The sequence below is a fragment of the Martes martes genome, assembly GCF_963455335.1.
Source record: "Martes martes genome assembly, chromosome: 17".
NCBI lineage: Eukaryota > Metazoa > Chordata > Mammalia > Carnivora > Mustelidae > Martes > Martes martes.
In genome coordinates, this window is record NC_137905.1 from 4,649,672 (window position 1) to 4,673,965 (window position 24,294).

At 52.8% G+C, this 24,294-nt stretch overlaps 1 protein-coding gene across 2 annotated transcripts in view; it reads right to left on the reverse strand.

Annotated features, from left to right (window-relative positions):
- Nucleotides 1–23,236, reverse strand: part of ATP2C2 (ATPase secretory pathway Ca2+ transporting 2) — a gene marked incomplete at its 5' end in the record, with an annotated part of 61,024 nt that extends 37,788 nt beyond the window's left edge. The window contains 3 exons of one of the 2 annotated variants that reach the window (XM_080829140.1): nucleotides 3,733–3,849; nucleotides 6,093–6,203; nucleotides 23,138–23,236. In XM_080829140.1, the coding sequence (XP_080685266.1) occupies nucleotides 3,733–3,849; nucleotides 6,093–6,203; nucleotides 23,138–23,236 (327 nt within the window). Of the gene's footprint in view, nucleotides 1–3,732; nucleotides 3,850–6,092; nucleotides 6,204–23,119 lie in introns of both variants that reach the window. The other variant, XM_080829139.1, reaches the window with a different exon arrangement.
- Nucleotides 23,237–24,294: the final 1,058 nt, after the last annotated feature.

Genomic DNA, 24,294 nt, shown 5'->3' on the forward strand with positions numbered 1-24,294 from the left:
AGGGGGAGGGGCTGCACTTGGCGCTGCCTGGCAGAGCTCACGGCCAAAGCCACAAGCACTCACAGGTGGAGGCGGACACACCCTTTCCTCAGAAGTCCAGGGAGGATGAAGTCCAAGAGCAGAGGGATATGCGAGCTCAGGAAAGCCCAGCGGAGGGGGCATCCCGTCTGGGGCAGCTGTGATAAATGACCACAGCCTGGGGGCTTAAAACAATGTAGGCGGATTCTCTCGGTTCCCGAGGCCAGAACTTCAAATGAAGGTGTTGGTAGGGCCAAACTCTCCCTGGAGGTTCTGGGAGAGACCCCTTCCCGCCTCTCCCAGCCTCTGGTGCTGGCCCGCCATCTGTGCTGTTCTTGGCTTGGAGACACACCCCTCCGGTCTGGGCCACTGTGCTCACATGGCCTTTTCCGGCCTGTGGCTGTCTCCATGTGTCTCCCTCTTCTTATCAAGGACATCAGGGACAGGATTTAGGGCCACCCTAATCCAATAAGACCTCATCTGAACTAAGTCACACCTGCAAAGACCTTATTTCCTTTTTTCTTTTTTTAAAGATTTCATTTATTTGACAGAGAAATGGAGAGAGCAAAAGCAGGAGGAGAGGCGGGCAAAGGGAGAGAGAGAAGCAGGCTCCCCACCGAGCAGGGAACCCAACGTGGTGCTCGATCCCAGGACCCTGGGTTCATGACCAGAGTTGAAGGTAGACACTTAACCAACTGAGCCTCCCAAGCACCCCAAGACCTTATTTCCAAATAAGGCACTATTCAGAGTTCCAGGTAGACATGAGTTTGAGCGGGGCGCTATTCAACCTAGCACAGGAGGAAAAACACCTCTGTCCAGCAGAGCTAAGAGGAAGATTTCATTTCGGCCCTGAGCCCACCACAGACTTGCCATCCTGTTGGACAGAAGTGAGGTGAGAGATGCACAAACAGGGGCTGAACCCCCAGCATGCACCAGGCACCTGACTTCTCCAGTTCATCTTCTAAAGCTCGGTTATCCTCACGTGACCCCAGCCTCCGCTGCCTCAGGGCCTTTGCACTCCCCCCCGCTTCTGCACATCCTTCCTCCAGACCGACCCACGGCTCCCTCCTCCACTTTTTTCAGGTCTCTGCTCGAAGATCAGCCCTTTAGGCACCAAACGGCTCCCCTGAGCACACAGGCCAAAACAGCTGTCCTGTGATCATTTCCTAGCACCTGTCCTGACTCGTTTCTCCCCATCACACTGACTGGGTGATGTGTTATATAGGCAACTGTCTGTCTGTTTTCCCATAAGCAAAAAGTTGGTCTGGCTCCTGCTCTCTGCACAGTGCCTAGCTCAAATCCAGGAACATAAAAAGCATTTATCTAGAATGAATGAGTGAATAAAGCAGCAAGCACCCAGTTTTAGGTGGGGAAACTCAAGGCTTGGTGGGGTGAGAGCTCCTACTCAGGTCACAGAGCAGAGATCAGCACTAGGTCTGTCCTCCCTCAGGTGCAAGTCCTCCTGTCCAGGTCACTTCCACATTGCCACCTGGCTCCCTGCCCTCCCCTCCCTTCAGGCTATACCCACCCAGGACTCTGGGAACACCAGGTCTATTTCTGGACAACAGGCCCCTCTAGCCATGGGTTCAAGGCTAGCTCAGGGGTGCGCAGTCCTGGCCAGGACCCCTCTGAGTGCTGGGACCCAGTGCTGGTCTCTGGCCAGGCCTGGACCAAGAGCCATCTTGAACCCCAATTCCAATCCCATAGATTCAGCCCTCTCCTGAGCTGGACCTGGACATTTCTTCAATGCTGACATCACCAGTACCCCCCCTCCATCCCCATCTTCAGACCATCCCAAGCACCTGTCCAGTCGGTGTCATCCAACACAAGTGAGTCACCATGAAATCCAGCAAACAGGTGCCAGACCCAATGAGAAGGTCCTGCCACAAGCCACATGGGCTGCTCTGGCCACAGATGGCCAGACCCTTCCTCGCTCGGGGCCCTTCTGAGCCCACACATTCAAGGGAGACAGGCAGAAAGGGGTCTGCTACAGGAACAAGAGAGCCAAGCGACATTTTACTAAGCGCATCCCACATGCCCTGCTTAATGCTACAGCTGTACCATTTCTCAGGCTCTTCCTAACCCATTGACACAGGCACGGTTCAGTATCCCTGCTTGAAAAACGAGCACCCGAGGCTCTCAAAGAAACTCAACTGCCCACGGGTTCATGTAGGCTGGTGGGATCCAACACCTGTGCTCTCGACGGCTATGCTTCCGTCAGGGCCAACCAGGAGACATCGCAGTGGGGCACAACCGTTATCAAGTCCTTCACATGTGCTAAGCTGTCCGCTTCTCGAGTCAAACTCAGAATGGTGGGTATGTATTAGAACCATTTTCTAGAAAGGGAAAGCCAGGGCCGCTTCTGGAAAGGCCCTGGCTGGCGTCTGTGGGAATGTTAACAGGGCAGAAGGGGGAAGGAGGTTGGCTGTGGAAACAGGAGAGCGTCCTGGAGGAAGGGGCAGCCAGAGCAGGACTGATCGAGGCCCAGCGGACAGAAGGGACACGGTCCATCCCCACCGCCGGCGTCAGCCTGCTTCCTTGAACTCCAGCTTCCAGGAGCCGCAGCGGCTTCCTTCCAGCCCGGGGATTCCGGGAAGCTTTCGGGCTGGCCAGAGCCACCCGCGCACCCAGAAGCTGAATTTGGTGCCAAGTGCGTCAAGGAGTCACATCCCCCGTGAGCAGGGACCTGACCGATGAGTGGCACGAGGAGGGCAGAGCGCGAGGATGCTGCGAGGAGGGCTGCGATTGGTCCCCAAACAACCAATCACGAAGCTTTACACGCTGAGCCAATAGGGAGGCTGCGGAAGCCGCGGCAGCCCGGGGAGCTCAGAGCAGAGCGGCAGGTGTCAGGGATGGGAGGGAGTTCAGGGGGGCCACGCGGGGGAAACCGAGGCAGTCTGAATGCCTTCAGGTATCTGGGGTAATCAGCCTGTGAACTGCGGTTTCTGAACGGATACGGGGTAGGTGGTGGGGGTGCTGACTTCTAGACCAGAACTTGCAGCCATGTGTATTTCAAATTTTTCTTTCCTCCCCCAGTGGCGTGTAGGCATCTGAGTTCTGTGCCATCCATCTGGCACGGTGGCAGCACCGAGGGCTGAGGCGGAGAAGGACAGGGGCTCTGGAGCCAGCGGCCTGGCTCTAGCCTAGCGTGCCACTTACTGCCGCGGGCACTAGGCTCCAGCGGCCAGGCAGACTACAGGACAGCCAGTTAAATTTGAATTGCCGATAAACAAGGGACATTTGGGGGGGGGGTATCAATGTCCCATGCAACATGTGGGACATATTTATACCAAAAAAACTGTATTTCTTTGGAATTCAAATTGAACAAGGCATTCTACTTGCTAACCCTAGCAACCCTACACAGCCTGGGGGAATATTTCAATTCCTCCGCTCACCCTCCTCACCTCAAAGTGAAGAGGAAGATGAAGTGAGTTAATGCTTACTCACTCACTCGGCACGGAGCCCAGCCTGTGAAAACCCTCTGTGAATGTAACAGCTCTCATTCATGGTCACCGCTGCCTGGGTGATTCGAGATCTACTCGTGGCCATCCCTCCTGCTGGCTAAAACCAGCCTGCATGAGCAGGGAGCCTTCTTTATCTTGGTACCCGTGCACCCCAAGACTGGTCCAAGGACACCCCCAGTCAATATTTAAAGAACGAATGACTATCCCACCCCTCTGGCTTGCACTAGTTAATGCAAGGAATGACACCTACCTGGTCGAGATATTTCTTCCACACGGGTTCGCTGTTATCGGCGACAAATTCATTCCAGCCATGGACCTGTCTCCGCTGCGACACCGAGAACTCGGACAGCCCATTTTGTAAGTCCACCTGGAAGGACACGGTTATGCACAGGCTCACCAGTGGGCCCTGAAGGACCAGGGAGCCCACCTCACAGAACTCCCACTTCGGAAGCCGGCCACTTCCAGAATCAACCAGGAAATTGGACTGTCCACCAAGGAGAAGGAACTTGTTCAAAGACCCCGGGCAAACAGCAACAGAGAGAGAAGGAACACCCACATTCCAGTTCTTTCTTGCCCTATAATTACCACAGAAAAGACAACCTTGAGTCTAAATTTCAACGAGTGTGGTTGTAGCAGGAAATCCCAGAAATGTAGAAACGTTTATATTTTCTTCTTTAAAAAAAAAAAAAAAAAGGGCCTTGGGAACCTGAAATGGTACAGCAACTATGCACAACAGGATGGGATTCCTCAAAATATTAAAAATAGAATCTTCACATGATGCAGCAATTTCCCTTCTGGGCGAATAGATACGGAAAGAAGTAGGTCTCGAAGGGATGTGTGTGCAGCGCTACTCTCTCTCTTTCCCCCCCAAAGATTTTCATCTATTTATTTATTTTAGAGAGAGAGAGAGCGTGTGAGTGGGGAGGGGAAGGAGCAAAGGAGGAGGGAAGAGGAGGGGGAAAGACTCTCAAGCAGATTCCCGCTGAGCATGGACCCCAACCACGCGGGGCTGCCTCCCATGACCCTGAGACCCCGACCTGAGCTGAAACCAAGAGTCAAGTCGGAGGCTTAGCCGACTGAGCCACCCAGGCTTCCCTAGCGTGCTTTTCTCAAAAGCCAAGCAGAGGGAGCGGCCCAGGTGCCCATGGGTGGCTGGGTAGGCCACTCAGGAGAAGGCAGACTGTACGATCCCACCTATATGAGGTGGCTCAAGCAGTCAGATTCCCAGAGGGGACGAGGAGGAGGTGAGGGCCAGGGGCTGCGTGGTGTGCAGCGGGGAGTTACGGTTTCATGGGGACAGAGCCTCAATTTTATAAGATGCAAAGAGTTCTGGAGTTTGGTTGCACAACGTGGGCTCAATACTCCCAAACCGTCCACTCAACGATGGCTAGGATGGCAAATGCTACGTTGTGCATTTTACCACAATTAAAGATTAAAAAGAAAACAACAAAAAAAATAACTAAAATGATTATATCGTACATGCACTGTGCCAGATACAATTTCAAGCTCTTTATACCAACTAATATTAAGTTGATGATTACGTAAGGCAACGTTGTTATTCTGGTCGCGGCAACGGCGTCCTTGTTTTTAAAAAGTCGGCAACAAGAACGCTGAACCGGGCGACAGAGGTGACAGGAGAAACTGAACCGATTTTTAGATTCATTTCAAAAGAGGAAAAAACCAAGCTCGTTGGCTGGACAGGGAAGACATCTAGGTGAGGCAAAACTATTTCCTTCTCTTAATACTAACAAGCGGGACTTGAATATAAACAGACGTTCGAATTATTCTCAAGAAAAGTCTGGCATGATGGGTGCCTGGGTGGTTCAGTCGGTTAAGAGTCCGACTCTTGGTTGCGACACAGGTCATGATCTCAGGGTCGTGGGCTCAGGCCCCACGTTGGGCTCTCTGCTAGGCCTGGAGCCTGTTTGGGACTCTCTCTCTCCCTCTGCGCCCCGCTAACTCACACACTCTCTCTAGAAAGAAAGAAAGAAAGAAAGGGAAAAGCCTGGTGTGAAACACTGATTTCCAACTGTCTTGGGAAATGCTTTCCCAAATGTGGTGGGTTATAACACACACACATCGCCATGTTTGCTCAGTTTTCTAGGTAAATTAAAAACAGATGGCGAGCAACATTCCTTAGCCTTAGAGAAGAGCTTCGTGGAGAGAAGGGGTGTGTGTGTGTGTTTTCTTGCACTGGCCAGGAAGTCAAATTCACTTGAGAAACATGTAAGTATCTGGTTTCAGTAATTGCCAAAATCCTGCATTATAAAAGAGGAAGTGTGTGAACAGGGGCGATTAAAAGTTTGAACTTTCATGTCAGACCACCTGGATTCAAGTCTCACTGGGAACCACGTGAGTTCCCATGTTCTCTGCGCCTCCAAGTAAGAGAAAGGTTACAGAGATTCGGGAAGGTGCCTGTCCTCTGGCAAGGGCCCCATGAAGGTTGGTTCCGTTGACAACAATGATGATGACGGTCCATGGGGGATATCAGAACAGTTCAACATCAGCAGCATTTTCTAGCAATGATGATAAAAATGTATCATTTGTGTTGCTTTCTTCTGAAGCTAAAACCCTTACCATACTGGCATCAAAGACAAATTCAGTTCTTACATAAAACGCTTTGGCCAAATCCTCTTTGTGGCATTTGCTTGCTTCCTTGGGCGACAGAGCTACGACTGTTTTCTCTTTTTCGATGGCTTTCGATTCACACTGTCCTCCTATCTGTGAAGAAAGCAGGACTGCTATTAAGGGAATTGTAATTTTGCACTGATATGCTGTTCTCAAAGTATTAACATACACAGAGAAAATGCCCCCATCTTAAGCTCAAGTTCATACAGCCCAAGTTCTCACAAACTGACCCATACAGCCAGCCTCCAAATCAAGCAACAGACATTACCAGCCCCTGGAAGCAACCTGTGTTCCCCTCCCACAAGAGGCAGGGTGACAGCTGTCATGGTCTCTGTCACCATAGGTGAGTTTGGCCAAGTTTGAATTTTACACAAACTTTATCTATAAAAAGTAACCTTCAATAGCTACTTTCCCATGTCTGCTTCCTTCCACTCAGCGGTATTAGCGAGATTCATGCGTGACTTGCACGCGGGGACGGTTGCTAATTTCATGGCGGTTAAGTATTCCACTGACTGAGTCTATCACAATTTATTTATCTGTTCTCCTCTTGATGGACCTTTGGGTCGTTCCCAGTTGTTGATTATTACTGACGCATCTATTTTGAAGCAAACTTATCGAACAGAATAGGAACGCACCAAGCTGACAGAGCAGAGCAATAATGTACTCGTTTAGAATCCTGACTCCTGAGCTTATAGGATCTGGTCAGGTATGAGCTACACTGTAGAGGAAGCCCCCCGATGATGGTAGGTGATATCAAAGCCCGTTCGGTGTGTCATCTGCAATAACCCAAGGGAAAGGGGGAGCCCAGCTGAGTTCTGTCTATCTGGCAGGCCTGGGAAGCAGCCATAGAAACACCTGAAGGGCACGGGAAGACGTGATAGCCCAGGAGATCTCAATCGGGAAAATGCGAGGTATTTTTGCAAAGTGATTCCTACTATTCCAATCCCCCAGGACGTGATAATCATCTTTTCCTTTTCCAGCAGGTTGCTGGGCATTGGAAAGGAGGAAGGGGCGCGAGGCAGTGGCCAACCTCTTCCTTCAGCTAGAATGGAGATGGCAAACCCCCTTTTCCTTCTTGCCAGCCCCCCATTCCCAACAGGCTCTCCCAAACCCCTCGTTGCTTAGCAATGCTCTGCCAGCCACATCCACTTCCTGGGATTGTTCTCGCTCGTTCCGCGACCAGGAAGCATGGCCAGGATTACATTCAACAGGCACCCCCAATCTTCATGAGCTCTTCTTAGGTCAGCGTTTAAGAGAAATGTGCATCACAAAATGAGACATAACTTTTTTTTTTTTTTTTTTTTCTGTTCACAAGCTCTGGTTCCATCAACCCGACGTAAACGCTCCGTTCTTGCTCACACCACACATGGACTCCGTCCTGCCGGGCTGGCCGTTCCTGATCTCGCTGTTTCTTTCTGGCCAGGACCACACCCAATTCATTTTTTTATGTAGCATGAATGACCCTGAAAATCATAAATCCTGTCCCCCGTCCCGCTCCCACCCCATGCACACGTACACCACGCTTGAAACAATGGATAGATTCTAGCTGCTATCAGGATAAAACCCATGGTTTTCCATATGGCTGCAGCAGACCCCATGTCATGTCCACCCCTCCCCAGGTAAAATGCTAATTCTTAGGCCCATGAGACACAGTGCTGCCTATTGGAGGAGTCCTGTGCTCTCTCCCTGATGGCCCCTCTGCAACTGCCAGCAAGAGATTATCACCGAAATGCCTCTATCCATGGACAGTGCGGCCACTCTGCAGGGTGGGGACCAGGGCCTGGGACTCGGGGCATGCTCCACGAGCACTTCTCAGCCAGAGCAGAGGATGCCAGTCAAAAGATGCATGCCCTTGGGGCACCTGGGTGGCTCAGTGGGTTAGGCCTCTGCCTTCGGCCCGGGTCGTGATCTCAGGGTCCTGGGATCGAGCCCCACATCGGGCTCTCTGCTCGGCAGGGAGCCTGCTTCCCCCTCTCTCTCTGCCTGCCTCTCTGCCTACTTGTCATCTCTCTCTCTCAAATAAATAAATAAAATTAAAAAAAAAAAAAAAGATGCATGCCCTCAGCTCCACTGAATGTACGAGTGGATGCACGCCCTTAGCCACAAGCCTCAGTTTACCCTCACCCTAGCTTTGCCCAGGTCACAGCCCAGCATCACGTGCCAGCCTGTCTCCTTGGGCAAATGACAACCTCTCTGATCACAATTCCTTCATTTGCAAAATGGGGACGATGATGCCTTCCTCGTCATGCTTTTGTAGAATCAAGCAAGCACGGGTACAAGGGGGGCTTGAGGGAGCCAGACCCCCTCCTTTCCGGGCTACACATCACAGACATGTGCGCTCACTTCTCGCATTCACCGCAGTGGGGCTTAGGAAGGTGTTGTCTACACTCACAGTCCCTACCTTCTGGCCTCCGATCTCTTTCCCAACCCACTTCTGCCAGACCCTTCCCGGGTTCCATGGCTGCTGGGGCGTGGTGTGGACCGGAACATCATCAGGCAGAGCTCACTCCGTCTCACTGCAGGGTTTCAGAAAGCAGAGCCCTTGGATCCGGGGCTAAGCACAGGCCCCCCGAGCCCCAACTGTGTGCGAGGGACCTCTGCCAGGGACACTCACACGGGGTCGGCCTGGTGAGGATCCCAGCGTATGCCCGCTGCCACTGGAGTGGCTTATCCTGATCGAGGTTGGGTGCTCGCTCTGGGGCAGCCCCTGTCCCTTCCCATCAAACCTAATGGGGAGGGGGCAGCCCCCCATCTCCTTTTCTCTCTCTTTTTTAATTACGATGAAATTCACATAACATAAAACGAGCCATCTTAAAAGGAACAATTCTGTGGCATTTAGCATATTTCCAACATTATGAAGCCACCACGTCCATCTAGTTCCAAGACATTTTCATTCCCCCAAAAGGAGAGCTGGGGGCATGATCGGTCATACCCCTCCGCCTCCCCCAGCCCCTCACTGCTGCCTCCGATCTGCTCTCTGTCTCTAGGGATCACCCATCCTGAGGATTTCATATAAATAGAATTACAAAATGCTATCCTCCGTGCCCACCCCCTGCCCCGAGTGATCTCCAAAGTGTTATTTGCCCACGGCATACATACCCACGTGGGCCAGCCAGGTCCTCCCCAAGCCCTAAGGAAATGGTCTGGAACCTAAGGACTTAGAGTGTTCTTAGGGTGTTTTCACTAAGCAAAGATGGCTTGGAGCTGACATTTATCCCAGCGGAGGCGTCCAGAGGAGCCACCAAGGGCAAATCCGCCAGTCGCTGAGAGAGGACTTGGCTGCGGGAGCAGGGAGCGCACTGCTGGCAGGTGCTCGCGTGGCACCTTGAAGGCCAGCCGGTCTCCCGCTGAGCCAGGAGCCAGGCTTCCTCTGCCTCCCCGCCCGGGTGGGGGATTCCATTCATCGCAAACACTTGCAGAGTTAGACCCCAGAGACCGCTTCCCTGTTTCAAGGGCTGAGACATTAACATCTCTAAGATATTTGACCAAAACCTCCCCCGTGCCTCCGTTTCCCCCTCTGGAAAGGGAGGGTTTTAAGAGCAGAGACTCAGAAGTTTCCGGGGGCTAAAAGAAAACTAGACACGGAGCCCCCAAGGGTGGCGTCTGGCCCCAGGGGAGCTTAAGTGACCAGACAGAACGGGAGCGCGCCGAACCGTGCCCGCGACACGCGCACGCGGAAACCCTTCTCACGCGTTATCGGACACGCTGGGCTCGGGAAGAAAAGGCGGGAAGGTGCTAAGCAGAGCAAATGTTCTATTTGGGGCACCCCAAGTGCCCTGAAAGAGTGCCAGGGCGAGGCTCTGAAGGGTTTCAGAGGGAGGGATGGAGGCAGAGAGGAAGCCAAGCGCCCAGGTTGCCACACCGTCCCGACTCTTTGAGAATTCCGTAGTACGGGTGGGTACAGTCATGGCGATCAAGGCACCTGGACAGAAGCAACGTATGGGTCACAGTAACCCAAGAACAATCAGGCAGCCAGGGTCATTAAGGAGGTGACATCCGAGATGAGGGGCAAATGACCCAACTCCATGCAAGCGCTTCCTTCTCTCCCAGACTTCTGCGACAGGCTCTCCTGAGGCATGTATCTGTGAACTACCCGCCTACGCTTTATCCTGCTGCTTCTCAGCTGTGCGCCTCGGGCCAGCATCACCTGGAACGTGTTAGAAAGGCAGATTCTCAGCCCTACCCTGGGTCTCCCGGATCAGAAGCTCTGGGCATGGACCCCGTCGTCTGTGCTTCCACAAGCCCTCCAGGGGACTGCGATGCACTCCAAAGTTGGGGAACCCCTAGGATCTTGTCAAAATCCATTGCTGGGGCCTATCCCCAGGCCAGCTAAGCGGTGGGCTCAGCCAGCAGGAGTCTGAAAGGGCCCAGGTGATTCTAATACGCAGCCAGAGCTGAGCTGAGGACGCCTCGTTGGGAGACGACCCCTACGGGGTCCCGGTCTTAAGCGGCCGCCCTCTTGGAGAGAGAAGGCCTTGGCCAATGGACCAAGCACCAGGCTGGGAGTGCTGGGTTGGAAGAGCTGTTCAGTCAGTCTAAGAGGGCTCCTTCCGCTTCCTGGAGGAGGGCTGAGGAGGAGACCTGAGGGAGCAGGTGCACCCACGTCCTTCTAGCAGCTGGGCAGACAAGAGGAGTTGCCCAAGGCAAAGGTGGCTGAGAACAGCTAACAGGTCATAATGAGGACAGAATACCGCAGCCCCAGCAGTAACAGGTAAAGCAGTCCTGCAGCAGAGAGAACAGCTAGCAAGTTCATATCAGACATCTTGCCCAGCATTTGACACCTACAGTCTCATTCAATCATCCCTCCAGCCCTTTGAGGCCAATGCACTTTTCATCCCCATCCCTCTGATGAAGAGAAGGCTGAGCCGGCAGCCTCCTGGACCAGCTCTTCGTCCCTGCTCCGCAAAACACAAGAAAACAGCTCGGCAAGAACTGTGCTGGGCAGAAGGGAGAAGGGAGAAAGTGCATAGAGAAACAACTTTCTGGAACCCCCGAGGGGAGGAGGGGCAGAGGTTGGTGGGGGCAGGGGAGAAGCTGAGCCCGAATGATGCCCCCCGGCAGAGGTCCCCGTCCTGATCTGATCCTCTGAACCTGTTACCACATGACCTCGCATGGCAAAGGGGACTGTGCAGGTGTCCTTAAGGAGATCTTGAGCTGGGGAGGAGAACTTGGGTGATCCGGGTGGGCCCTGTGGGCTCAGAGAGTCTTTGTAAGACGGAGGCAGGGGGTGGAGAAGAGATGTGAGGACAGAAGCCGGGGCTGGGGGGCGACAGGATTCCCAGCACTGGAGGTGGAGGAAGGGCCACGAGGCAAGGAATGCGGGTCACCTGCAGGAGCTGGAAAAAGGCCAGGAATCAGATTCCTCCTGGAACCCCTCAGAAGGAACACAGCCTGGCCAACACCTTGATGTTAACCCAGTGAGACCCGTTGGACTTCTGACCTCCAGGACTGCGAGATCATGAATTTGTGTTGTTTTAAGCCACTTGTGTTGTTTGTGGTCATTTGTCACAGCAGCCCAAAGACACTGGCACACCAGCCACCATGGGCCCCACAGGCAACCCACACCTGAGCTCCCAGACTGCCTGTCCTCCCTGTGCCCAGGACACTGCGGATCTGCCTGTCCACCTCCAGCACCTCACGGGGGAGCGGCTGCTCAGATCCGGAGTACACCCAAGTGCCCGGCACAGCGGTGCAAACAAAAGGTGCTCAAAAATGTTTGTGGGAGGGAGGCGGGGACGGAAGCAGCAGCACAAGAGAGCTGCCTGGAAGGTCTCCATACCCCCAGGTGCTGGGAGCCTTGCCAGGACCAGGACGGGAGGGAGGGCTGCCAAGGACAGGAGCCTGTGTGGACAGCGAGGGGCCAGCAGCTGGAAGGTGCGGTCGCACATTACAGAATGGGGTGCTCCCAACTTGCCGGGATTCCCCTTGCTGGTGGTGAGTGCACGCCCCGTCCTGTGGCCCGGGCAGAGGCCTGAGTCTCCCCTCTTCGAACGAGCCCTCATTGGTCCCCTCATCCGCTCCCCAACTGCTCACGGCGTACAAGAACCCAGGCCCGGTACCTCGGGAAAGCAGACACAGTCCTTGCCCGAAATAATCAGGACAATTAGGAACAAGAGAAACCATAAAAGTACAAGAAGAAATCACGGACTGTTTTCTCTTTTGTTTTGTTTTGTTCTGTTTTAATCTCAGCATGAAAAGGACTTTCTGAGCACAAGACAAAGGCAGATGCCACGAAGGCAAAAAAAAAAGAAAGAAAGAAAGAAATGGATAAATTCACAGCCTAACAAGGGGGTTGTCTTCCCAGGACAAACACCAGGCTGGGGAAGGTGCCTGCGGCTCCTAACGCTGATGAGGAATAATTCTGCACACAAACCAACAGCTCTGATTCACCAAGGAGCAAAAGACCACCAGGTCCTCTTTCCACAGAATGGACAAAGGATATGAACCAAGAGTTCCCAGAAAGGAGGCGGTAACGTGACATGTCAAAAGAGAATCAAACCCACGCCCAAGGGCACCAGCCTTCCCCTGTCTGCTGGGGGAGGTGCGGGGCCGGGAAGGGGGACAGAGCTTTCAGAAGGCGAGCTGGCCATCTCAGAGTCTAAAGCCGCCCCGTGCTAGCAAGTTCCTTTTCCTCTTTTTCCGACTTGTCAACTGCGAGGCAGTGTCCGTTCAAAGTCATCCGCGGCAGTCCTGCGACAACAGCCAACTACCAGAAACCCGTGTCCCCAAAACACTGTGCTGCGGGTAAAATCAGCTGCCGAAAGCTTTTTATTTACCTATACAGAAAAAAGTGTGACCTCTGTGCAGTCGTGTGCACAAATACCAAGCACGTACCTGGATGCCTTCTCTTATGTGTGGACATCCGAGTGACGCGTCCCTCCCACACCGATGCAGGGGAGAGCCTCTGTGGCACTCGGGAGGCTGCCCCGTGCCCACTCTCTGTCCTCGGCCCCTCGGACGATGAGCCACATTTGGGTTTCTATCCATGGGGATTTATTTTGGGCCACCACAGAAATGAACACAAATCATACAAATGTCCTCTGGGTCTGTCTTCTGCTACCCACTGTTACTGCAGCGGGACACACCTGTGTTGCTCCATGAACGACTGGGATGGGAAATCGTAATGCGTCCTCTCCTCGCATCGCAGGCATGCCACTGATCTGATATGCCACACTTCACTTAACTACCGCATGTGGGTGGGCGTTTCGGTTGTGTCTGGTTTGGCCTATTACACGTAACACTTCCACCCAGAGCCTGTGTGTAAGCAGCTGCACGGCCTCCTTTCCCCCGGGTGGGATGCTGGACCATCCGCACATGTGCCTGGAGTGATGCCGGACAATGCCAGGCAGTTTTCCCAAGTGGCGGTCCCATTAACAAGAGAAAGGGTCAAAGAGTACTAAATTAGCCTACGGATAGCGAAAAGAGAAAGGAAACCAGGGTTCATTGCCTTTTGGGCTGGGAAGAGGGTGGCAAGAAGACAGAAGTGGCCAGGGACTCCTAACATACGCCCTTTTTCATCTTCTTGAATCTTGGGTCGCCAGTTTGAACTGCTGATTCAAAGGGAAAGGTGGTATGGACCAAGCCTGGGGGTCGGGGAGCAGAACCTGTAAAGGAGGGGAGGGGGCTTCGAGGCAGAAGGAGTGCAGACGCTCAGGCAGGTGGGGAGGACAAGCCCCCTGGGATGCTCGGAGCAGAGGCAGGCGGACATGGGGGAGGAGCGAGGCAGGTAACCCCACGGGGCCGCCCAGGACTCTTTAATGTTAAGGGGAAACAACCCTGAGTCAGCTGGGCAGAGGGCGTGCGGCCTGGCCGCCGACTCACTGATCGGGGCTCTTGTCTGCTTCCCCCAGCTGCCGGCCGTGCAACCGTCCGCCAGGCCCTCAACTTCTCCGAGGCTGCCTTCTCCGGAAGACGGGAATCATCATATCCCCGCGCCCTGGACTGCGGAGACAGGGCTCTTAAGTTCCAGCCTCAGGGCGACCCGGGTTCCAGAGGTCTTTCCTGGCGCCTGCAATTCTATCTAGGCACTGCTGGCGATCCACGCGTGTGGGACGGTGGTGTGACCCTGCCCCACCAGACACTACCCACAGGACAGAACGAGACACACGGGGCACACTCCTTTTGCGGGGATGGCCAGTGTGGTCGGGGACCCTGAGGAGGAGCTGCCCCAGTGAGGTGGTGGCCAACGTGACCGGGAGCCACCAGGAAGGGAAGGAGGCTGGGTACAAGCAACACAATTGTGCAATAAGTAAACACACCACCACTCTCACTGGCGGAGGGAGAGAAGGGTCTAGAAGGAGCCGGCACCAAGATGGCAGTACTCACGGGATGGGACGGAATCGGTGCATATATATATATATGACAAGAACACGCAAGTTCATAATAAGATGAATGAATGAATGAATGAATAAGCGAGCACAAAGAGGGCAGCCCTCCCTCCCCCCAGAACAGCACGGAAGAAAGTAGAGAGTGACACTACTAGAAGATTAGTAAGTAATCCACTGGGGCAGGGACCACGCCCAGATGTTAGAAGCAGAGTGAAAAGATACGAGAAAGAGAAACGGGGTGTTGACGCAGCCTGCACATGACTCTCCACGAAATACTTACTAGTGAGGACGGGGAGGTCAGTAACTTTATGGAGGAGAAAGCGGACAGGCAGGAGCCGGCAGAACTCCAGCATCCAGCACACGCGGGCTGACTGGGGTCCCAGCTCCTGGGACCTCTGCCCGACCCCGGGCAAACCTCAGATTTCTGCAGGGGGTTTTTATAAATTTTTTTTTTAAGATTTTATTTATTTGCCAGAGAGAGAGAGAGAGTACACACAAGCAGGCAGAGTGGCAGGCAGAGGCAGCGAGAGAAGCAGGCTCCCCGCCGAGCAAGGAACCCGATGCGGGACTCGATCCCAGGACTCTGGGATCATGACCTGAGCCGAAGGCAGTGGCTTAACCAACTGAGCCACCCGCTGCAGGGGGTTTTGTAAGGATTCAGAATAACGTGGTGCACCCATAGATATTCCCTGGAACATTCTTCTAAAAACTGAAGAAAAGAAAAGGAAGCCGTCTAAATGCCCAGCAGGAGCGGGTGGGTTACGTAGAAATCCGTATGTACCCACTGAAGAAAGAATGTTCTCCATCTGCGTACGCTGCAGGGGCACGGAGAGGCTGGAGGGGTTGCAGCTGGTGTGCACAGTATGATTTTATGTCTGGTTTTTTTTTTTTTAAAAGAGACACTACGTAATGGTATATAAAGAATAATTAGAGATGGGGGCTGCCCTAAATGCTTTACGCAAACCAAATCATTCCATTCCACAGCCGATCCCTGCGGTGAGTGAGTGCCCTGTTGTACAGGAAACTAAGGAATTTGCTTGGGGGCTCACTGCTGGCAAGTGGCGGAATAGAATCTGCATGCAGGGAGCCTGGGCTGCGGGCGTCAGCAGTCAGGTGTCAGGGCTCCTAACCCAGCCTCTCAGGAACTGCATAGCGGAGGGGCCAGGACACGGAGCAAACCGCAGTCATCAGTTTACTGCAAACTGATTGGATACAAATGGCACCTTCCTCCACGCCTCACCCCCCACCCCCCCGCTGAGGAGGAAACTGGGAGCAAACGGCCAGTGGAGGACGCATCTCCTATTGTACGTATTTTTATTGTGGCTTCTGGGAGGGGGGTGGGGAGCTTAGAAAGGAAAATATGAACAGCTCCTGGGTCATAAACGATAGTCAAAGACCAACAACGAATACTGGCATATTTCAATGACCAAGAAAGGCAAAACTATCACTCACATTTCAGTGCTGGAATGTGGGGGAGGAAGAGACAGAGAGGGGGACGGCTGCAAGGGAGGGGATTCCTGAAACTGGAGAATGAGAACTCTGCAGAAACCCCCTGGGTGTCAGGTACCTCCCAGATGAGAGCAGGGAGGCCACCCTGCCTTGGGGAAATCTGTGGCAGCGTGAGTGCAAGCCTCAGCGCTCCAAAGCCCTGCCACCTCCTCCAGGAAGTCTCCCTGAATTACACACAGACCGCAGCAGTAAAGTCCCCACGTTCCCCCATACACAGGCTGTGTCCAGCCCGCATCTTACACGTGCTGTCCTTCACGGGGCTTACCTCAATTTGTAATTCTACACATACTACTACAATTACTTGAGAACCGTGTGTCTGTCCCACCAGACTGTAAGCTCCATTCGGGAGGGTCAGTGTTTTGCTATTTTGTCTTCAGTGCCTCCAAAAGGGTCTGGCGACCAGGAGGCCGCCTGTCCAAGGAATGGAGAAGCAAACTGTGCAGCGCGGTGGTTCTCAAACTCAAGTGAGCGCGAGACCCCTCCCCCCACCCCGAGGGCTTGTTAAGACTCAGATTGCTGGTCCCAGACAGCATCTGGAGAAGAGCTGATCTACAGAATGAATGGACAAAAGTAGGGGACAGCCAGAGGAGGGGTCTGTGTGGGGGCTGAAGAGGGGGAGACCAAACTAAGCACTTGTTGGCATGTCTGACTACTGACTTATGCCCAGTGACCCCCAGGGGGGCCAGCCCTATGGGCGTGCTCAGAAGGGTGCAGGCTGCACGCGATGCCCGATGTCTATCTGGAAATTCTTGGTCATTTCCCCCACATTTTCCTTTTGCACTGGACCCCACACATGATGGAGCTAGTCTTGCCCCCACCACTGAGCTCTTCTCCGGGCATGGGGCTGCAGTCTCGACCCAAGTCAGATTCTTTTTTTTTTTTTTTTTTAAGAGAAAGAGAGCATGAGCAGGGGGAGGGGGCGAAGCAGACCTCCCAATGAGCAAGGAGCCCCCTGTGGGGCGCGATCCCACGACCCTGGAATCACAACCCAAGCCCAAGGCAGTCACTCCACCAACTGAGCCACCCACGTGCCCTGAGACAGTGACTGATTCTTAATAAAAAATGCTGTCACTTTCTGGAAGTCAGAGAGGAAATCCAACACTTTCACTGACTCTTACCATAAAGGTCTCCACTTTCTGGCAAGGGCATTTGAAATACGCTTAATTTGCGTTGCCATAAATAATGGGCCCCAGGCTGGAACGCTGGGTTTCTGGTCCCATTCTGAGCCCTAACCAATGCCTCCTGGTTGGGAAGGGTCTCCCAGGTCAGTATTCTTTCCCCTACCCACCACAAGGACCCCCAAGTTCAGTCTTGCTGGAGAGGCAAAGACAAGAGGTCCCTGAGGTGTACATGGCATCATCCTGGGGTCAGCTGTGAAATAACCAGATCTAATTAACATGGTGGTTTGGTTTCAGTGGTTTGAAATATAAAGAATGATTACAGGTAGTGCCTGCCTTTGTTCCAGATCGTTCAAGTCTTCCTTTGCCCAGGGACTCCGGAATCTTGAAGCACTTCTTCCCCATTGTGCACTTGAGTTTCAAGTTGGGCCAACACATGCTTTGCTGGGCTCTGTTCCCAACCAATGGGAAGATGGGTGGGAAGACGGTGGAGTTGCGAGAACACAGCCCATCCATACCCTACCTAGGGACTTAGGGCAGATGGTGAGGCTAATAACACAACTTCAAGAGTGTCTGTAACCCCTATAGAAGATTATTTATTCTCCCATTATGGCCCATAGCCCCTCCCCACCAATACCCTTCAAGATTCTATAAGGAAAATAGTGCTATGGGCTGAACCGTAGCTCTCCAAAATTCCTAAGTTGAAGTCCCAACCCTTAGTACCTCAGACTTTGACTGTGTTTGGAGGTAAGCCCTTCAAAGAGGTGACTAAGTAAAGATGAAATCATTAGGATGGGCCTTAAGCCAATATGACTGGTATCCTACTAAGAAGAGAACATTTGGACACATCCACATGGAGAGAAGACCATGTGAAGACAGAAGGAGAAGACAGCTATCTACGAGCCTTCTAGTTCCTTCCCCTGAGGAGCTCGGGGGTGTTAGGATCTGCCGCTGTTAACAACAAGGCTCGTGACACTGGGATTTGGGACAGGATTTCTAAGATGGCAACTGTGGACACGTTCTCCAGAGCCCCCAGTTTTCTAAGAACTTCTGAACTTGAACTATGCGTCTCAACAATTTCCTTAGTTAATATAGACCTTCTGGGGGCCAATTTTTAACAAAGCACTGTTACGTGACACTAGGGCCAACCTGTGTATTTGTGACAACCATCACTTGACACCCTGCAGGGATGAAAGGTGCTCAGGGAGGAAAATTGGGCAGGAGAATGGAACCATCACACAGCACACGGTATCCCACGTCAACTCAGTGTAGTCACATTGCAAGTGGGGCCCGACACGAATCCCGTCTGCAAACAGAGCTACTTGCCGTGGCTGATAAGCGACAAGTGTAGTAATCAATACCAAGGAAAGAATATTTTTCTCACAATGCCGGACGCTCACTTTGCCCTCAAGTTCACAAGCCAATTCTACCATTACCAAATGACAGCCTTGAACACTGACATTCACAGGTCGCTTGCTGTCCCCCATGCTTAAGAGGCTGATTATCCTACACCAGAAGACCAACGCTTGACATATTGAAATGTCATTTTGTACACATACCTGTAAATAGACATTCTCAGCATAAACATTATCAAAGTCAAAATTCAAGAGGAGCCTAAATAAAGACTAGAGTTCAAGAGTAATGAAAACAGAAAAAAGATAACTATTGGGCAGACGATGCACCAGGTGTGGTTTTGCTTTTTATGTGACTGAGCTCATGGAAGAAACTATTCCTTTCCCCCACTGGCAGCCTCTACCCCCAAGCATCCCTGCCTCTTGATTTTCATGCACTTGTGTAATCCAAACCTCCACCCCTGCCCCGAGCATGAGCTAGACCTAGACTCACTTTTTTTTTTTTAAGTTTTATTTATTTAAGTAATGTCTACACCCAATGTGGGGCTCAAACTCATGACCCCAAGATCAAGAGTTGCATGTTCTACCGACTGAGCCAATCAGGAGCCCCTAGACTCACTTAAGATGAATAGAACATGGCAGAAGAGATAAGACAGCACTTCCAACGTTGGGTTATAAAAAGCCTGTGGCTTCTAGGCTTTTAGAGATGCTTTCTCAATCTCTCTTGGATCATTCACTCTTGGGGAAGCCACCTGCTGAGCCATGAGGCGGCTCTGTAAACAAGCCCACAAAGTAAGGGGCCTGCAAACAACCACAAGAAGGAGTTTGGAAGTGAAGCCTTCCCCCTTCCACACTGTAAGCCTTCAGATGAGACCACAGCCCCAGGCAACAGCTGGACAACAACCTCACAAGAGACCAGATCCCGGAGCCCCCAGCTGAGATGCACAGATTTCTGATCAGCAGAAACTGTGCGATGATCGTTTGTTGTTTTAAGCCACTGCATTTTGCAGTAATTTGTTACACGGCAATAGATAATCAATACAAGCATTCAACATCAGTGGCTGAGTTTTTAAAAAATGTCACTGGTCGGGCGCCTGGGTGGCTCAGTTGGCTAAGCAACTGCCTTTGGCTCAGGTCATGATCCTGGAGTCCCGGGATTGAGTCCAGCATCAGGCTCCCTGCTCCACGGGGAGTCTGCTTCTCCCACTGACCTCATTCTCTCTAATAAATTTTTTAAAAAAAGTCTTAAAAAAAAAAAGGAGGGGCGCCTGGGTGGCTCAGTGGTTAAATCCTGTGCCTTCAGCTTGGGTCATGATCTCAGGGTCCTGGGATCGAGCCCCACATTGGGCTCCCTGCTCGGCAGAGAGCCTACTTCTCTCTCTCCCTCTGCCTACCACTCTGCTTACTTATGCTATCTCTCTGTCAATTAAATAAATAAAATTTAAAAAAAAAAGGAAACGTTAAAAAAAATGTCACTGATCATGTCAAAATTTTGTTGCTCCATTTGTCCTTTATGATTATAAAGTTAGTGGCTCTTTTGAGTTGCATTATACACACACAGCCACATTTATTGCAAGTTTTGTGTTTATACTTCTTTAAGTTACCTTTTGATACAAATAATTTGGCAACACTGGAAGGCTGCAACACACCGCTTCAAGAAGTCCTATCTCGCTACATTTTGGGAAACACTAAGGATTTGTGTGTGGGTGTGTCTCAGAAGTCCCTCCTGTGCCAGGTCTTCCTGCAACCCAGGTGTGATCTCTCCAAAATGCAAATCTGATTGTGTCTGTTTTGTTTATTTCATTCCTAATGTTTGGCGCATCTGTGAATGAGTGAATGACTGTCACGACCTGATTTAAACCTTCCAAGAGTTCCCTGTTGCTCCAGAGATAAAGCCCAAATGCTTGGTGATGGCTGTGCTCTGAATTTGGTCCCCATCGCTGCCCACCAGGAGAGCAGGGAGTGTGTCCATCCTCTTCCATACCCATCCGTGGCAGGCAGCCCCGGCCTGACACACGGCAGATGCGCCATGAACCTGGGCTGAATGCACAGGCGACCACTACGTGAGTCTGCTGGGACACCGTCTTCACCCCAGAAAGCCCGAGGAGGATGAATCAGTTCACCGACCAGGAAGGCAGCACAGGGTGGAGCGCCAGACGGTTAAGAGATGGGGAGCCCCGGGTCAAAGACAACTTCCCTGGAGTTGGCATCAAGTCCTCGGGAAGCAGGAATTTCTGGTCCGACGTTCTCCTCACCCACCATTCAGGTTAAAACAGAGAAGGGGTTTTTTCCCCAGTAGTTGAATTAAGAGGATCTCTCAAACCCCTTCCTTGTGGTGATACTGAAAATACGGGAAGAACGAGGCATCTTCAGAGCCATAAGCTCTGTGCTCAGATTCAGCCTCCAAGGCTGGCCCACGTGTCCCCTGCCCCAGTCCTCCCTGGCCCACGTGTCCCCTGCCTGGCCACTCTGCTTTCTTGGTCCCCATCATACCCCAGAACCCCCCCCCCACCAGATCTCCGATTAAACATCTCTTGGTTTCTCTGTCACCTGTGGGCCGCCCCCACAAACTTCATTTTGTACCCAGCTGTATCCTTAGCGCCTGGCCCCACCTGTGAGCCTCCATGTCCTTATCGATGATGTGATTATAATAATAAAATTGACCTCGGCACAGAGAGACAGAAGACAGCGCAGAAAGAAGACACAGCAAGTTCTCAGTAATGGTGTTATAAGTGAGGTGGCTGGGCAAAGCGGCGGGGGTTTCAGAGGCTGCCCAGAACACCGAGTACAACACATGCTCGTAAGAGAGAGTTACAACTCTCGTAGAAATGATCGCTGAGAGCACACTTGGCTTTTTTCCATTTTTCTTGGCAAAAGAGGGTTCAAATGGGGGAAGGAAGTGTGAGAGCGAAGGAGGTTCAGGCTCTAAGCTAAGCTGGTGGGAAACAGGCCCCCCCCCCACTCCATTGACCCGCTCCCCAGCTCCTTTCAGTGTAGCCTCCTGGGTTTGTACCAGGACCCTTCAGAGATAGGACATTTTTTTTTTTTTTAAGAGATAGGACATTTTGTTTCTCACCAAGCCTTTGCTGCTGGTTCCTGGTTCGCCAGTCTCCCCTCCCCACCGCGACGTCGCCCATCACCCACCCTTCAGGGTGCTACTGAGAACATCTGGGTCCTCGACCAGGTGGGCGAACCCCCCCAACACACACCTACAGATAGGTTGAGGACCCGTCATACCCTTGAGGACCCCTCGGAAGAGATCTGGAGGACTGAAGTCCACTTTGGTGCCAAGGTCAAACTCACCCCAGCATCTCTAGTCGTGTTACATGACCCCCATACCCAGCACACCTGGACATCCTATTAAATCTAATCATAATCAACCACACATCAGGAGTGCTTGAAAAATACCCAGCATGATGCAAAAACCAGAAAAGAGAGTCACGCAGAAAAGGCAACAATATTGGCAAACTGACTTCACACTCCTTTAGCAGAACCCAGGGCACGACATGTGGGTAGAGAAATCAATCTCAGCAAAAGAATCAAACTCTACAAGCCATGTTGAAACCACATGTCCCTTCAGAAACACAGAGACGACGGGAGAACTGCTAGTTACACAGCCCTGTGGTCCTACAGCCCCGGCACCGGAATTCTCGTGCTAACCTTCACATATAAAATACTATTCATTTAATGCACAAATATTTAGGAATCATACCACAAAACCGTTTTGATTGTTGTCATTCTTTGGGAGGAAAATTCAATAAATTGAGTTTTTCCATCTGCTCTTTTCCATTAAAAAGTAAATTTAACTGGGAGGTCAGATGGCTGTGTTCTCCTGAGCATGCCCAAGGCACTATTTCAGGAATTTTATTTTTGAATGACTGATTAGGCTGAAAAGAAAAAAAGTGCAATGCCCCCAAGAGGCTTTTGCAGGAATTCAGCACTCTCCGCTCATATCCCGAAAGGTGAGAAGCTTAGACTCCTACAAACCTACAGAGAAACTCACCGGGTCATCCACTGACCCCGGCGTCCCCAAGTGGAAGGGCTTTTTTGGACAGCTGTGTCAGTTCAGCCACTGGGAAACCCCTCCTCTCCCCAACCCTCCCATGCCCCGGGCCTGAAAATTATGTTGATTTATCCTAGAGGGTCCCCTGGAGGTTGCTAAGTCAACGTACAAACCTGAGGGCTTTTCAGAACTGCGTTGCAGACATAGGAACCAAAGCTGGGAGGCCTGGCTGCTCTTTACTCTAATTCCACCATTATTATTACTATCACGGCTAAAACATTTTCCCCAGGTGTTTTTGGTTTTTTTACATCGCTTTTTTTTTTTTTTTTCTAACTCAAGTAACTTTAAAAAAAAAAAAAAAATCCATACAGCAGCCTGAGTGCAGAGACCTGGGAATTTACATTCTCCGGAGCCAGAGAAACCTAGGTGAAGCTCCTGGCTGGGTCGTTTGCTAACTGGGTGCGTCTTAAGGGGCACATGTAACCTTTCTCGGCCTCAGTATCAAATCCACAAAACGGGCTGTGCGTCCGAAGAGGCTTAAACGGCGCGAGCCCGGCTCCGAGCAGAAACAGGAGCTGGGGTTGCTCCAGAGATCTTTCTAGAGCCAGGGGCGGGAGGGCGAGCTGCGGGAGGGGTCCCGGCGGAGGGTGGGGTGCGGTGGGGCGCGGTGGGGCGGGGGGTCAGGTCGCACGGCCCGCGCCGGGTCGCCCGGACTCACCAAGATTTCCAACTCGCTCCTCTCCAGGGGCTCGTACAGGTGGCCCGCGCCCGAGAAGGGGAGTTTCTGCAGGAACTGAGAGAAGCGTCTTTCGACCATGGTGACCAGGCGGAGGCCCCTCGCTCAGCCTCCCGTCCGCCGGCGGCCGCCCCTGCCCGCGTCCCTCGGTCCCCGGCGTGGTCGGGACTGGCTGCGCGCGCCCAAACCTCCAGGGCCGGGCCCGGGTTACCAGGTAGCCGCCTACCTGCCCGCCGCAGGTGGGGCCCCGCCCCCGGGGCGGAGCTGCGCGCCCGGCTGCACCTGGCGCACCTGGCCCCGCCCCGGGAGCGCGCCGTGGACTTAGCCGCGGCGTCGACCCGCGGCGGCTGCTTCCCGATGTGGCCAGATCCTAAGAATCACCTGGAGCGAGGGATGGGGTGGAGGTGGGCGAGCGGACGCTGGTGGAAAATGCGGATTCCCGGACCTCGCCTTACCCTGCGTCACCGGGTCTGGAGCCGGCCGGGGAGCTGGACTGTAATGAGCGCGCGTGGTTCTTGGGGGGCAGCGGAGTGCGGTCCATCCTAAGACGCTGGGCGCACCGCGGACCCGAGCTGAGTCACACGCCTACCAAAGCTGCGCGGCTCCGAACGAGCCTCGTGGCCCCTACGAGCCGTGGTTGCTTGTCTGTCACTGAAGAAGGCTAAGATCGCACCCCCAGGGAGGGCCCTGGGGGTGCACGCCAGGGCGGGGAGGAGAGCTGGAGCACCCGCTGCCTCCGGGATCCGTGGGTCTTGGACGATCTCTGAGCCCTTCATTCTCGTTTACAGAACGGGCTCCTGCGCGTGCCGATCATGGGACCCGGGGCAGGCGTCTTGCATTTCCGAGCTTTCACAGACCCACCGGGAAATGACCGCCCTGCAGCGCTCCTTCATAGTGAGATGGAGGGTGTGTTGGCGCTATCACCAACATCACAGGGAAGTTTCTGGACTCCGCTGGCTCCCAGAGCAGATGGGGAAGGGCCCCCCCACGTGGGTGTCTTGAAACTCTAAGGGGCTTTGGCTCCACGTGGCACTGGAATCCCTAACAAGCCCCACCACTTAGTAGGGAGGTGACTTTGGGGAAAACCGTGCCTCTTCTCTGTGCCTCAGTTTCCTTATTTATAGAGTGGGCTTCTTGAC